Source organism: Phyllostomus discolor, chromosome 9 (genome assembly GCF_004126475.2).
Source record: "Phyllostomus discolor isolate MPI-MPIP mPhyDis1 chromosome 9, mPhyDis1.pri.v3, whole genome shotgun sequence".
NCBI classification, from domain to species: domain Eukaryota; kingdom Metazoa; phylum Chordata; class Mammalia; order Chiroptera; family Phyllostomidae; genus Phyllostomus; species Phyllostomus discolor.
This window is the reverse complement of record NC_040911.2, coordinates 37,123,960-37,138,693: the sequence shown is the minus strand read 5'-3', so window position 1 is coordinate 37,138,693 and position 14,734 is coordinate 37,123,960. Positions and strand designations below refer to the sequence as shown.

The window sequence follows — 14,734 nt, the reverse complement described above, 5'->3', positions numbered from 1 at the left end:
CCGTCCAACTACTCCTGTGAATACCGTGGCCCAGATGTTTCCGTCCCTGCTGTCCAGACCGAGAACCGCAGGCACCAGAGCAACTGGCGTGCCCCGTGAGTGGAGCGGCGAGTCGAGTGCTGGTCTCCGGGCCATGGAGCGAGTTTTTTTTTAGTGTAAAAATATATGTTAATAACCCAGAAGTCCATGTTTTCCTTATTAAAAAAATTGCTCTTCAGTTGAAGTTGTGTCTTCAAAATATCTATCTCCAAATTGTCTGCAAATGCTTTAAAGTGGTGATTTTTTTCCTTTGAAAGTCAACCAAGTAGAAGCAAGTGGAGGATAGTTTTATAATCAAAGGTTTAACTGTTTTTACTAACTTATTAGAAAGCCCAGTCTATAACTAGATAAACAAATGCCTACATTTTAGGAGTTTTCCTTTCTTTGCGATAAATTGTACAATTACCAACTTCTGGAAATCTTTTAACATATTACTTGAAAAGGTTATTCTTGAATGAACACAGGGTTTTTTTGTTTTGTTTTGGTTTGGTTTTTTTTGGCCTCAAATATTTGCTGGTGAAGAATTTACTGGGCTATCTTTTGCCAGGATTTCATACTTTTCCCCTTAGCTCAGGTCACTTGAGATTATAAAAGAGGTTCAAAATTATTTTTATCCTTTGTTGTTAATTTTAATTGTCATTTAATTTACATCTTTGTCCATTTAGTACTGTACATCTGTGGTTTTGAAGAATCAAAATACCTCAGTCACTTAGGAGTTTCTACTATAATTGTGTGACTAACTTGGCTCAATCTTAAGGTCATATTTTTAAAAAATTTATACTGAACTGAAATGTATCATCTTGGGGTGTCATTTAAATAGCCTTTTAGCTGAACTTTAATACTTTTAAAAATAAAACATGGGTGGAGCAGCTTAGAATGTTGGCAGGTTTGATCTACTTAATCTGATTTTGAGGGGATAGTAATTTCTTTGACTAAAATGATTATTCTTTACTGACTTTGGCTAAACTACCTTTGTTTCCTCACTTCCAAAGTGTTAATCCACTTTCTGCTATGAATCCTGCATGGATATTATACATTAGCCAGAGAGAAAGGATTGCTACCCTGCATCCAGAGAGTGAGGAGACTGAGAAGCCAACTAGATGCTTTTTGAAGTGGAAAAACTACTGCCTAAAAATTTTGGTTACCTGGTTTTATCTAATCTGAAGGGAAGAACATTATGAATCAACCTTTTGGCATTTTGTTTTCTTCTTGGCAATAGGACATGAGGCAAGCGTCTCAGGATTGTGCAGCTTTTCTGAATCATGAATTTCTTCAGAGTTCCCTCTTGAATTTTCAGTTCAAATGTTGTTTGAACTATTATTTAGAAAAAGATAACATAAACGCCTGTACTTCACAGTTTCTTAAAAAACTGTTCCTGTACTAACTGCTTTTAAAAATGCTTATTTCTGTAGAGTTTTCAGTATTTCAAATAAGTTTGTGTTGAGTTCACATAACAGAATAGAGACTTTGCAACACCATCCAGTAGGTTTTTCTTCAGTAGTTAAAGAACAGGCCTGTTTATAAATTGTCTCTGCTAGGTCTAGTGCAGGATAGCCCCTGGGGTTTTTGTATCTTAACTTGTGGTAGAGCATAAAGAAGGTGTAGATGGTAATTCTAAAGACTCTTACAAAGCTACAGTGCCATCCACTGTACCGTTAGATTACTGAGCACATGTTTTAAGTTGAGTGATTCCAGCAGCTATCTGGCCTGCATACCATGACTTACCCATCCTGTGAACTACTGTGATCTGCCTGCAAACCGAGTTTGGTGTAAACTGCTCTTTACCCCCTGCAGATGAAGATAATAACCATAGAAGCAGAACTGTTTGCATCGATGTGTGCTTTTTTACCATTGGCATCACTCCTTTCCCTTTCCTATTTTGGAAGCTCTCAAATGGGTCTTCTAATTTATAAGTGTCAAGTATATTTTTGTAATAGATTGTGCCTATAATGAGAGAAATTTGTAATGTATATTTTATGTACTCTGGACACACTTGTAATCTGACACCCTTGGAGGCATGGTCTAATGATATGCACCTTTGTGGTTAATTTATGTAAGATTTTCCTTTTATTGGGTTAGGTACCTTTTTTATTTTAGCACAGATAAGTATTTGAGTAAAGAATTACTACTTTAAAATGTCACAGAAAATTAGAATATTTATTGTTGCACATTGTGTAGGTCAATTACTTACAGAATTTGTACTTCTTCTGCCAACTAAATGAAAAGACAGTCCATACCTTATTTTTAACACACACACACACAGGTGTGTTTATTCCTTTGCTATGTAAACCTTCATGATTGATTGCTTCCTTAACCAGATTGTGGTGGCAAGTACTCAGATATAGCTCCATAGCTATGGAGATACACATTCACAAAGTAGTGATGTGTACTGTTTTTTTTTTGGGGGGGGGGATCCTGTTGGTGCTATATTTTGTGGGAAGAAAAGGTGTCACTGAACCCAGGTTATCCTAAGAAGATAATCGTAGAAGGAGGAGAATTGGAAGACAGGAAGAAGAGACAGAAAAGGATACGGGGAGCAAGAGAATGGAAAGTTAGTCCATAAAAGAGTAAAGTGCAAAAAGTACCCAGTACACAGTGTAACATTTGGCCTCCTGATGAGAACTAGCAAGGGTCCTGAGCCCTAGCTCGTCATTGACTGGGGTATGAGATAGAAGCGACACACTTGTAACCCAGGTGCACTCTGGGTCACACTTCTCCCACAGGCCAGTGGTTTTCAAATTTTAGTTTTACAGAGTGGTCCTTGCTGAGATTCTGATTCAGTAGGTTCTAGGCAGGACTTACAAGGGTGTTTTTAACAATCTCCTGGGATGATTTTAATGCAGGTCTAAATTAGAGAAAAAATTGCCCTGTGTTATCTTTTGGTAAATATTTAGTGAATCTGAGAGAGGAGTCAAACACAAACTGAGTTATGTAGCCAGGTTATGCTTACATATGTATATCATGGGGCCACTGAGGAAATGCTTCTAACCCACTGGCTTTCTAAACTAGGAGGTTCCTGAGCTGAGTTTCAAAGGAGAAGGAGGAGGATGTCTCAGGCTTTGGACCTGGTGGACAAAGGCATAGAGATGACAACAAGGGTGTGTTCAGGACCAATCTCTAGAGTCAAGTGGGAAGCAAATGGTAAGGGAATTAGTACTCAGAGTCACAGCAAAAACCTTAGACTTCCATAGAGTAGTAAGGATTGGGGGTGGGGGTGGGAACAATGGGAACTGGTTTCATGTATTCACATTTTGGCTAGATCTCTAGTGACTGAAAAGAAGAGGGACACAAGGACAAGAAGGTTGTGAAACCACATGAAATCACTGGGAGCTCTAGAAATCAAAGCAGCATATAGTGGTTTGAAAAATTTTGGTTAAATGTTTTTACCCTTAACAATTTTATTTTCAGAGGAACTTGGACAAAACCAACTTTGAAGAAATGTGGAAAGAGTAAAGGCTCGCCTTCTGAGTTACAGGTACGCTGCACAGCATCTAACAGCTAGTAGGTGTCAAGATGACGGACCAAGTTAAGCTACCCAAGCATAAAAGTCTCTAATTCCAAAAGACACCATAAATGGAATCTCCACTGTTTGCACCTGAGGGTTTTAGTAGCTCATTTACACCTTTGATACGTAAACCAAGCCATCAGACATCATGGCAGCCTCATTCATTTCACTTTTACTTACATTACCAAAGTGATATTGGCGACAGTGATGAAGGACCAAAATGTAAAAAAACACAAAAAAAACCCCATCTTCAAACCTGTCACCACAACAAAGTCTAAAAGAGCATTTGCCCTTTATTTTCAAAATGTAATCTTCATGAGAGGGAGCTTAGCTGCCAAACAATGGGTACTTGGTAATAATTATTAAATGGTGAATTAGTATCTCCAGAAAATGCAGTGTGTAGCCTAGTACAGCCTTGGGGGCTTCAGTGTCTCCTCTACTGCAAAGGGCTCTGGAGGCCTTAATTCTTCCTGAATTGAAGTTTGGGTTTTTTTTGTGTGTGTGTGAAATATATGCCCCAATATTTAATCGTTGATTTCTAGTGGTTCTTGTTGCTTTTTAAACATGTAACTGTGAATTAGCATGATGGTTATGGTGGTGTTTGATGCCCGGTACAAATATGTGAGCCTGAAAGGGTGAAAGAGCAGAGAGTGGGTATTTTAAACGAGTCCACGTTGCTTCAGTTTGGTAAAACTGAGCTGATAATGGTACAGTACTTGTTGACTTGCAGCCTGTTGCTGGTGAACATACAGTTTTGGGAGGATAGATTGCGGCTGAGCTACTGCAGGAACCCAGGTTAGAAACAGGAAGCTTTGGGATTAATGATCATTTGCTTTCCACAGGCCAGTTTCTCAAGAGGAAAAGTGCTGTGTTAAGTAAAATTATTCTTTTTACACTAGTGTTTCTGGTGTACACTGTCGGAAATTGTTCTTCCAAACGGTGAAGAATAACATTATGGGGGGGGGGGGGGGGGGTAGTATGAAGAAGAGAGGAGGTAGCAGAGAGCTAAGGCTGCTATAAATGTATTTCTCATTTTTTACAAACCAGCACTTATTTTAGGTTGAGTGACCGAAAGCGGAGAGATTGTTGCCTTGCTCTACTCCTGGACTCGTGGCAATTCGAAAACATGGAAGCATGCCTCCCTGGCCCACGGGATTCCGGCCTTTGTCCCTTTTCGGCTCCCCATTGGCAGAGGCCGCCGGGGCCACACCTTCTTTTAGGCTGTCCTTAGCTGCCGCGCGGGGGAGGGGCTTTTGTGACGCACGCCCTGACGTCCCCCCGGGGTATAAAAAGCCGCTGTGGGGCGGACTCCTTCAGGAGCCGCCTGCTAGGAGGCAAGGAGGAAGCACTTTAGAACTCAGCCGAAAAGGTGAAGGTGGGGCGAGTCTCCCTGCGCCCCGAGGCAGTTAGGCGGCAGTTAGGACCTCGAGTTGTCTTGGTGAACGGTGTATTCTTCAAGTGTCGGGGAAGGCGCCACCGGAGGGGCGGCCCTTGGGGTCGGGCGGGCACATCTGCTCCCCGGCCTCTCCTGAGCCAATTGACCGCAACTCGATACCCGCTCTCCCACTTCAAACTGCCTGCTCCGCCAAACTCAAGGGCAAAATGAGCCCAGACCCAGCGGGGCCTACAGGCCCCAGAGTAGGTCTTTAGGGAGTGAGTGGTGTGTGCTGGTTGTGTTCTCTGTGGCTCCGATTCCGTGCTCTGGCATCTTCAGCCAAAGGCACTGTTTTCCCTGTGCAAGCGGTACCCTTGGGGTAGTGGGGAAAGGAAAGTTAACAGTTTGGCACGGGAGGGGGGGGGGGCTGGAGTTGTAACATTTGTTAGGTTTTGATAAATATTCTTTAAAGGAGACTGGCGCGGAATTATTAAATTATCACATTCAACAACCTTGGATGTCTGTATTGGTGACTTCACCGATTGATATAGTTACGCTTGGTGTCACAGTATTTCTCAACTTGTAGACAATTCCTTGTATGGGATTGCGATATAAAATGCCCGTTCCGGTCCTGGGGCACTGAATGGCCCGGCACATTGACGAGGAGTGGGGTGAGGGCGCTGCATGCCACCCAGCTTGAGAAATGTTAGGATCACTGCATAACCGGTTGCCCAGCAGTTGGTAGCCGCAACTGCTAAATGCCAACAGAAAAGGGTCCATCATGGCTACTGGTAAGCCACTTTCAAAACATGACCTATCTGTTCACGCTAGGGTGCAAAGGGTGTCCTTTAAAAAAAGAATTACACACACACATGCATGTATGTGTCATACATGTAATTACTGCCTGGGTCCCTTAACATTTTAGTATTGCACTTGCCAAAGCTGCCCTACTAGTTTTTAAAGGTGGTTTAATTCAGTGAAGCACCTTTTAGATGATATTCTGATAGTAAACTTTCATTTAGGTATTTAGTGTATTTAATTATATTCTCAAAGGGATTGCTCTAGCCAATCCAGATTTATTTTTTTTCCTGACCTTAGGGAAGATGAAATGTACCTTTTTTATTTAAAAAAGCGCAAAATAAATGGGCTTTCAAAATGCTACGATACCTTAGTTGCTTTTTATTAGAGATTGGCCCCTATATAATTGTTGTATCTAAACTGCCACTTAACCCCATGGAACTCATTACTCTATTTACTGTAGGGATGTTGTTGAGGACATGGTTCATTATATCACACGCTGCTCTCCTCTGTCTGAGGACCCATGGGAGAAATTTCTCTTGGGTCTCAGTGTCTAGAATAGCTCTGCTTCTCCTAAGCAACTGATTTTTTTTTTTTTTAATCTCAGGAAACCTGAATCACTTAACCGTTGTCTGTTTTGTGATGCCTGCTTGGTAGCTCAGGGACTGATTTGACACCCTGACCTCTACAGCTTGTATGGGAATACTAACCTTACCTGTAGCTTCAGCCTGTTTTTCCTACCATAACTTTTTTCTTTATCTGGACTGATTTCTTTTTAATTTTGTTGTTTATGTGTATTTGTAAACCTTCTTAAATTGGTTTTTTGGAATGAAACAATGTACACACACAGGGACACACAGTTCAGAGTGGCAGCCTCTGGAAATCTGGAAACTACAGGTTAGACCATGCAATACCCTTGCTACCACTTAAAATCCAGAAATCGGGGGAAGGGAGAGAGAGGAAAAAACTAGAGCAAAGGTTAAGGGAAGATAGAGAAAGATGTACATGGTGGTGAGTGGTGTAATACTATGTGTAACTTAATACCTATTCTGGTTGTTTTAAAGAACTTAAAGCTTAAAAATGTATTCTTAAATATGATCAATGTGTCTAGGGATGTATTTAGAAAAATAGTCCGGGCGGGGGGGGGGGGACATTTTCCTGAGAAACCCTGCTTTGTAACTCTACTTCATGCATGCACAGAAAAGCCGGAGCCTGTGTGGGTTGAAAGTATGTTGTTCAAACACAGATAAATGAGCTTGATATATTTTTCTTGGCATTTTCTTGCACAGAATATTTACTGAATTTTACAGAAACAGGTTTTATTTGTTTGGTTGCATTTTTGTTCTTTGTTTTTAATATTCTGGGGCTCCCAGCAGGGCTTTACCCATGGCTTTCTGTAAACAGGACTAGACTACTCACCTGCGCGTTGAAAGCTATTGGCAATGTGTTTTTTTAAAAAATTACCATCAAGAATTAGCCCATTTTGCTAGAAAAAATACTGACAGAACTAAAGCTAATGATTTCAATAGGAGATAGATTTGTTCTTTGATGCTATAGTTAACTCATAAGAAATGTTTTAAGAAAAACTAATCCACTATGTATAAGACTTTATTTTTTCTTCATTACAGTTGAGATTATAGACATCCTGCCAAAATGTTTTCTTCAAAGCCCAGACTTGTCGTACCTTATGGCCTCAAGACTCTGCTCGAGGGAGTCAGCAGAGCCGTTCTCAAAACCAACCCGTCGAACATCACCCAGTTTGCAGCAGTTTACTTTAGAGAACTCATTGTATTTAGAGAAGGTTTGTAGTTGCTTCAGATTATATATTTGTTGCTATGAAAAAGCATTTTAAGTTGGGAAATTTTTGTATCTGATTTCCTGTATTTATCCCTTCAGGGAATGCTTCTCTGGATATAAAAGATCTGGTTAAACAATTTCATCAGGTTAAATGTAAGTACCACAAGTGGTAGTGGTTTAATAACTCTAGTTATAAGTTATTGCATTAGTAATAGCACATACTCAAACCTAAGAAAAGTGCCCACATGTATTTTGTTTAAATAGTCATACTGTTTATGTTAAATAATCAAATGGAGGCTTTATTTTTTATTATTGAATCAGATTTTTTTAAAAAAGTTGGGACTGACATTTGAGATTCTAAATCTTAAAAAGGCAAAAATGGGAAACATCTTTCGCAAACCATTTGGTACAAGGAGACTTAAAACAGTGTAATTTTTCCAGTATGGTGGACTGTCTTTTGGGAAGTACATGTACTTGAAGAGGATTGAATTTTGTAGTAATAAAGACTTAATTACAATGAAATACATTACTTAGGAAAGTTGTATAAGCACTCCTGCCCCACCATGCTGGTTTGACTGCAGTCTAGGTTGGAAGATAGGAAATCAATCAGTTGTCACTGGCCATCTTTTCCCTGTGTCCTTCTACATGATAGAGGGAGACTTTTCATAGAAAGTGGCCTCCTTGGGCCTCTGTGATAGAAGGCTATATATCTTCTTTGAAAAAAGTTGTTTTATGCATGTGTATGTAAATGTCTGTCTTATGTGAATGTGAAACCGAATGGACAGAGGAGCAATGAAAAAGTCAGAGGGGTAGAAATGAGAAAGTCCAAGTTTACATGATGAAAATTTGGGAAGATCACTAAAGCAAAAGAACATGTATTGGTCAAGGTCCAAGAACAGGCACACATGTCTAAAAGAATGATTAAAAATAAAAGCTTTTAGTAGAATTTTGTGGAGAAAATGGAGGCTCATGGTCAGAGTGGGAAATAAACTGAATAATTCTTGCTGCACTACCAGACCAGCGTTTTGGAGTGATCACAGAGAAAGCAAAGGTAGGAGCTGTGTGTCTCAGCCACTCTCGTACTCTGCCATTTTGGTGTTGCTAATAGACAAGATAGGGAGAAATCAGAAATAAGATGTTAGAAAAAATGTGAAAACCATGATAGTTTGGACCTGCAGTGCAAGAGACATCCAAAACAGAAAGCGAGATTGAGAATAACAAGAGCCAGCATGGCATCAGCAAGGGCCCTGATGGCATTCTCAACTTACCATGGAAACAGGTCTGGGATTTGCTAGCCACCAGCAGGGTATCCAGACAAGTGCTAGAACATTGACCCTAACCCCCTTCCTCATGCCAGGAAGTCAAGGCTATTATTGCCTTTGTACTTGCACCCTCTATACCAGGAGCTATGTTTCAGAGCTATGGGAGTGCGCCCATTTATTATGTTAGAAAATGATGATAAAGTCAGTGAATCTTTATTGGGAAAGCTAAGTAACTGGTAGCTTTACAATAATTTTAATTTATTTACTTTCTAGAGAAAGGGAAAGGGGAAAGGAGGAAGAAGGGGAGAGAAATATTGATGTGAGAGAGAAACATTGATCAGTCACCTCTTGCACACTCCCAACATTCCTAACCAGGAACCTGATCTGCAACGCAGACATGTGCCCTGACCAAAAATTGAACTGGTAATGTTTTGGCTTACGGGATGATGCCCAACCCATTGAGCCATACCAGTCAGGGCAGCAAATGGTAGCCTTTGAGGCTAATTTGTTTACTGAAGAATTCACCTACTATTCAACTTAGCTAGGAGACGAAATCAATGTGGATTTTGGTCCAGCTAGGTTAATGTCTTTGAATCTCAGGGTTCAGAATTAACATACTGAACTAGTGGAGCAGCCCTGCTCTCAGCAGAGGTAAGGGTAGGAGAGTCTGCTGCTTTTCTCCTTTAGTAGCTTCCGATATCAAGGACATTGACGTAGTGGGCAGATAAGCCCCGAAGGAAGCTCACGGTTTGGCTGTAGAAACAACTTTTCTTTAGGCAGTAGAGTAGAAATGAATATTGCTGGGAGATGGGAAGGTAACATAGAGGTATGACCAGAAAATATAGAGTTTAATGTTACCATCTAATATCAGTCTGGCTCATTTGTCTGTTTGCCTTCCATTGCCATCTCAAACGGACACCCAGCATCCATGAGCTCAGGTCCTGTCACAGAGACAACACAACTCTCCAGGAGAGCATCGCTCTGGGCCAGAGTGGGACTCTGTGGGGATGTATAGGTGCCATCAGGTTTCCACGTGGTATGGGCATATCCTTCTACCTTCTGACTGGTTTAATTTTCCAACTGCTAGCCCTGTGGGAGCTCTGGGTAAATTTGGTGCATGGTTGTTCAGTTCTCTACAAAGCAAATGCAAGGTATAAATGCCAGGTGGCATCTTAATAGGACTTCCCTTATGTGGATCCCAGTTTTAAATATGGGTGGTGGCACTTGGAATACCCTACATGTTGTACTGGTCCCAAGGGTTGAGGCTCTCCCAGGCTTTCAATGACTTGCAATATGGGGAGGTTAACTGTTCTTTGAGCACTGATTCAAGGGATCTTTTTCTTGGTCTTTCAGTCTCTTCAGCATGAGTGAGGCTAGATCAGCCCAAAGACAAGCCCAGGTATGGGGACTTGGTGATGTGGGCAAGAGCTAACTTCCCTCCCTCATGCATCGATCCCCACTCATCTCCCAGATGTCAGATATGAGCATGGGAGACATGCACCCAAAGTTATTCCCGAGCTGGTTAGTTCACTGCCTGGAAGCCTTACTATTACCAAGCTGGCCATATGCATGGAAAGCATGGAGATAAGTACATATCATTTGTTTAATTTAAACTCTTCATCCTGGGATTTTTCTTAGAAGGAGCCCCATTTGGGGGGTGGCCTAACCATAGGACCAATCGTATTTATCCATCTTTCCATTGACTTCAACATTTTTTATAGAGTCAGGTGATGGATGAGGGAGGAGGAGAAGGAACAGACATGGGAGCCAGCTCTCCTCACTTCTCTGTTGTCTCTCATCTTTCCCCCCCAGTTCCCAGAGCCTAGGGCCTTTACAATGGCCTGTGACTCTGTCCAAGCCTGTGTTGTGGCACTTCACCCACACATGCCCATCTGCAAAGCAGCTCACACTGTGAAGCACTGTCTTGGATCCTCCTTTTGTTTTCCTACAATTTGGTTAAAGAGATCTCACTACCATATGAATCAATGAAAGCTCTGCCATTGTTTAGTCTTCTCAGGAGAGTTTCTAATAAAAGTGAATCATTAATTGAGGGGATTTTATAAACTCAGGCAATATGTGAAGTGCCACTACTTAATATATTCTAGGGAAAGAAGGAAATGGAATTTATTGAATGCTTGTTTTATCCTAGGCACTTACAATAATTTTGCCACTTCAGTTTGTAAGGTAGGTGACATGATTGCAGTTTTACTCAAGAGAACTTGGATGCCTGGGAGTGATTAAATAAGTTGTAAGCTTCTCAGTATTAATTGGTAGAGATAGAGTTTAAACTTAGATCTTCCTAGTAGCATGGTTCATGCTCTCCCCACCATAGAGTAACATTCTAGGATCCCTCTGGGAAAACCTTACATTCTTGAACTGAGAGTGAAGGGAGAGGGATCTCAGCTTCCTTTCCCCACATCATCTACCCCTATTTCACTCCCTCCTTCCACCACCTTCTTACCTCAGAAGTGGAAGCCCAGATTGGGCTGGTTCTGACCTTGTCACCACCCAGTGAAGAGGTCACTGGTTTCTCCTCGAGTGGCAAGTGAGATGTCAACCCGCCCATCACCCTCCCTTCTCCTGAGCCTGAGGCCAGTTTCCAGAGTCAGCCCCGCTTGGCTTCCAACACGGAGAGGGAATAACCACCTCTTTTGAAGAATCAAGAGCTCCTAGCCCACCTGAATCCCTGAGTGACCCTGGTAACTTTTCAAACCGATCCTGAACATTGCTGGGGCCATACGACAGTCATGGACCGCTGCCGATCACTGGGCCCGGTCTTGATTCCCTTGCAGCACCATGGAGTTATGCGTAGCATCAAATAGTGTCTTGAGTTTATTGATATTAAATATTCATAATAATATTTTTAGTTCTCATGCCAAAGTCTATTTTTATACATTCTTTTTAGTTTGTCATGCCTTTTTAAACAAACAAGGAGTATATGTATTTTGGGGCTAACAGTACTAAATTTTGGGACGCTGTGGTGCTACTGTGTACTTACTAGGGCGTTTCCTTCAGGTGAGACTGTACTGATGATTCCTTAAACCAGGTCAGGCATTGTACCAAAATGACCCTTTTATTTCTTGAAGTCTTGCATTTGCCTATGCAAGGTAGTTAATTTCATTACCAAGGCAGGAATTCCATTAAGTTTGAAAATGGTTTGAATGATTATCTGGTAATGTTGGGAGGAGGACTTAGGTCCTTCATGCTTTCCTATTCTGGTAAGACTAACCAGAATAGTCCATACTAAAGAAGGCAAGTAAATCATTGAGTAATGGCACAGTCAAGAACTGGGGTCGGACAAGGGACAGAAACACAGATTTAGGGTTAGGAGCGGAGGGGGGTGGCCCTGGCCAGGAGGCTCAGCTGGTTGGAGCATCATCCATAACACGAAGGGCCGTAGTTCCAGTCAGGGCACAGAGCTAGGCTGCAGGTCGATCTCCAGTCGGGGTGCATACGAGAGGCAGCTGATGGATATTTCTCTCACATTGATGTCTATTTCTCTCTCTCTCAAATCCATAAAGCATGTCCTTGTGTGAGGACTAAAAGAAGAGAGAGAGAGAAGAGGGGGTTTCTGGGTGGGAAGCAGATAAGGCAACCAGGAGGGATGAGGCCAGGAAAGCTAGGGATGAGGTCAGGAGCAGCAGTGAGACAAGAGTCAATACATGAAGGAAGGACATCTTGTGCCTTACACATTTTCACTTGCTCTGCTTCCCAGAAACTCTGGTGGCTCCCTATTGTTTACAAAAATCCAAATTCTTCAGTGTTCTAAGGATACTTTTGAAAAATATCGAATTAGTATGTATTGCTTTCACATAACCTATGTTTATTCTGTTGGTCTCTGTCCACTGAAACATTCATTTGCTCTAGGGGAAAGGCAAACACAGCCTGGGGCAAGAAAGTCATTACTGGGCATAGAGTTTCCCAAGTTCACAGCAAGGAAGCTAAAACTTTGGAGTTTTGCAGGAGTCTGTTTTTGTTAAGAGAATATTTTTTTGGAGTTTTAAGAACTGAGTTTTGATTTAAGAGCTAAAGATAGCAGAACCAAGTTTTTATTTTATATAAGCCTTAGAGGAGGGGGAATGGAGATAGGATATAAGGTCATTTCCTGCTGCAAAGGAAAGGGAAATGGAAGGTCCTTCTTGGCAGTGGGAGTGTGGTGCTGGGTGTGGGGAGTGCATGGAAAGTGCTAGCTGAAATTGAAACTGGGGGGAGTGGGGGAGGTAGAGTCTCTGATCCAATTTCATAAATCCTAAGCAGAAAGCCTATTCTCTCCTGGGTACTGTCTAGAACAATGCATGTGTGTCAGGGAAGCTGTGTGGTTAGCATGACAATGCTATGTGACATACACTATATTCAACATCTACACTATAATTGTTGTGATCAGATACTCAGTAAATATTTGTTGAATAAATGAATTACATGTGAAGCAATGGATTGGAAATAATACAGTCTTTCTTAGTAGGACTGAAATGGTATTCCTGGTTTCCTATGATGTGTGTGTGGCTTTTAGTGAGTCCTCGTTCACTGAGATGGTCCCAGAGTGCTGACTAGCAAGGAACCAGGATGGGAGAAAGTGAAGTTACTTAACCTGCCAGCAGAGGGGTATAGCACACAGTGTCCACGCTGAAGAATAAAATAAAAGTTGGCCTCAGATGCTAAAGAGGACCAAATTAAGGAGAACTTCCAGTCCATGAGTAAAATAAGCAAACAGACCACACATTCTGCAAAGGAGAAAAACTTTAGTAAATACAGCCAAGTGAGAGATCAACACCCAGAGCCTTGGCGATACGAGGTGTGCCGCTGCCAGAGGCGCCTGAGAGCCAGAGCTCACTCTGCCATCCAGATTCCCTCCTCAGAGCTGGGGGAACCTTTAATAAGAGAGCAGTACCACTGAAGACTGAGCAGTTGACCAGAAGAGACTTTTAAACTAGAAGAGACAGATGTTTTTAAGATGGCCTTTGCCATTGGGAAATGAGCTTTTTAATCTAAGTTGAGATCAGCTAGAGAAGACAAAGTGAAGCTTTCTGACATGCGTGAGTCATAGTGAGTAAATTTTGATCCTTTTGCAAGACCACGGCATGCAAAGCTTACTGTGATCTGAATTTATTCTTCCTCTGCCATTGTCTCTCTCACCTTGTATCTTCATAGACTTTAGCCATCAGGCAGATTGATTTATTTTATTTATTTATTTATTTATTTTTAGAGAGAGGGGAAGGGAAGGAAAAAGAGAGGGAGAGAAACATCAATGTGTGGTCGTGTGGTTGCCTCTTGAGTGCCCCCTACTGGAGACCTGGCCCACAATCCAAGCATGTGCCCTGACTGGGAATCAAACCTGCGACCCTTTGGTTTGCAGACCGGCACGCAATCCACTGAGCACGCCAGTCAGGGCTGATTTCTTAACAGAAACTGTAGAAGCCAAAAGACAATAGAAGGGCATCTCTAAAGTACTAAAAGAAAAAAAACTGCTAACCTGTGATGAATATATACCCAGTGAATATATTCTTTAAAAAAATGAAAGCAAAATAAAGACATTCTTGGGCAAACAAAAACAGAGAGAATCAAATGCCATCAGATCTGCTTTACAAGAAATACTTTTTAAGAAGTTCATAAGCAAACAAGGGGTAAAGGGGAGCTTCCTAAATCTGGTATATACACATAAACTTACAGCTAGTGTACTCAGTGGTGAATATTGAATACTTTCTCCTTGAGATTGAAAGCAGGACAAAGTGTCTGCTATCACCATTTCTGTTCAGCATTGTAGGTTCTAGTCAGTGCAATAAGGCAAACAGAAACAAGAGGGGAAAAAGGTAAAAGAAAAGGTATGTACATTGGAAAGAAAGATGTAAAACTGCATTTTCATAGATGACATGATTGTGATGGAAATTCAAAAGAAGCACTGCCCTGGCTGGGTGGCCCAGTTGGTTGGAGCATCATCCCCTACACCAAAAGGTGGTGCGT

General features: G+C 41.5%; 1 protein-coding gene across 7 annotated transcripts in view; it reads left to right on the top strand.

The window, feature by feature from the left end:
- The first annotated feature begins 174 nt into the window (after positions 1-174).
- Positions 175-14,734, top strand: part of CABYR (calcium binding tyrosine phosphorylation regulated) — a 27,501-nt gene continuing 12,941 nt past the window's right edge. For 3 of the 7 annotated variants that reach the window (XM_036009207.1, XM_036009206.1, XM_036009204.1), the window contains exons 1-4: positions 175-2,733; positions 3,448-3,540; positions 7,346-7,518; positions 7,614-7,667. In XM_036009207.1, coding sequence (XP_035865100.1) covers positions 7,371-7,518; positions 7,614-7,667 — 202 coding nt within the window. In that variant the 5' untranslated portion in view covers positions 175-2,733; positions 3,448-3,540; positions 7,346-7,370. The other 4 variants (XM_036009203.1, XM_036009201.1, XM_036009202.1 and 1 more) reach the window with 4 other exon arrangements.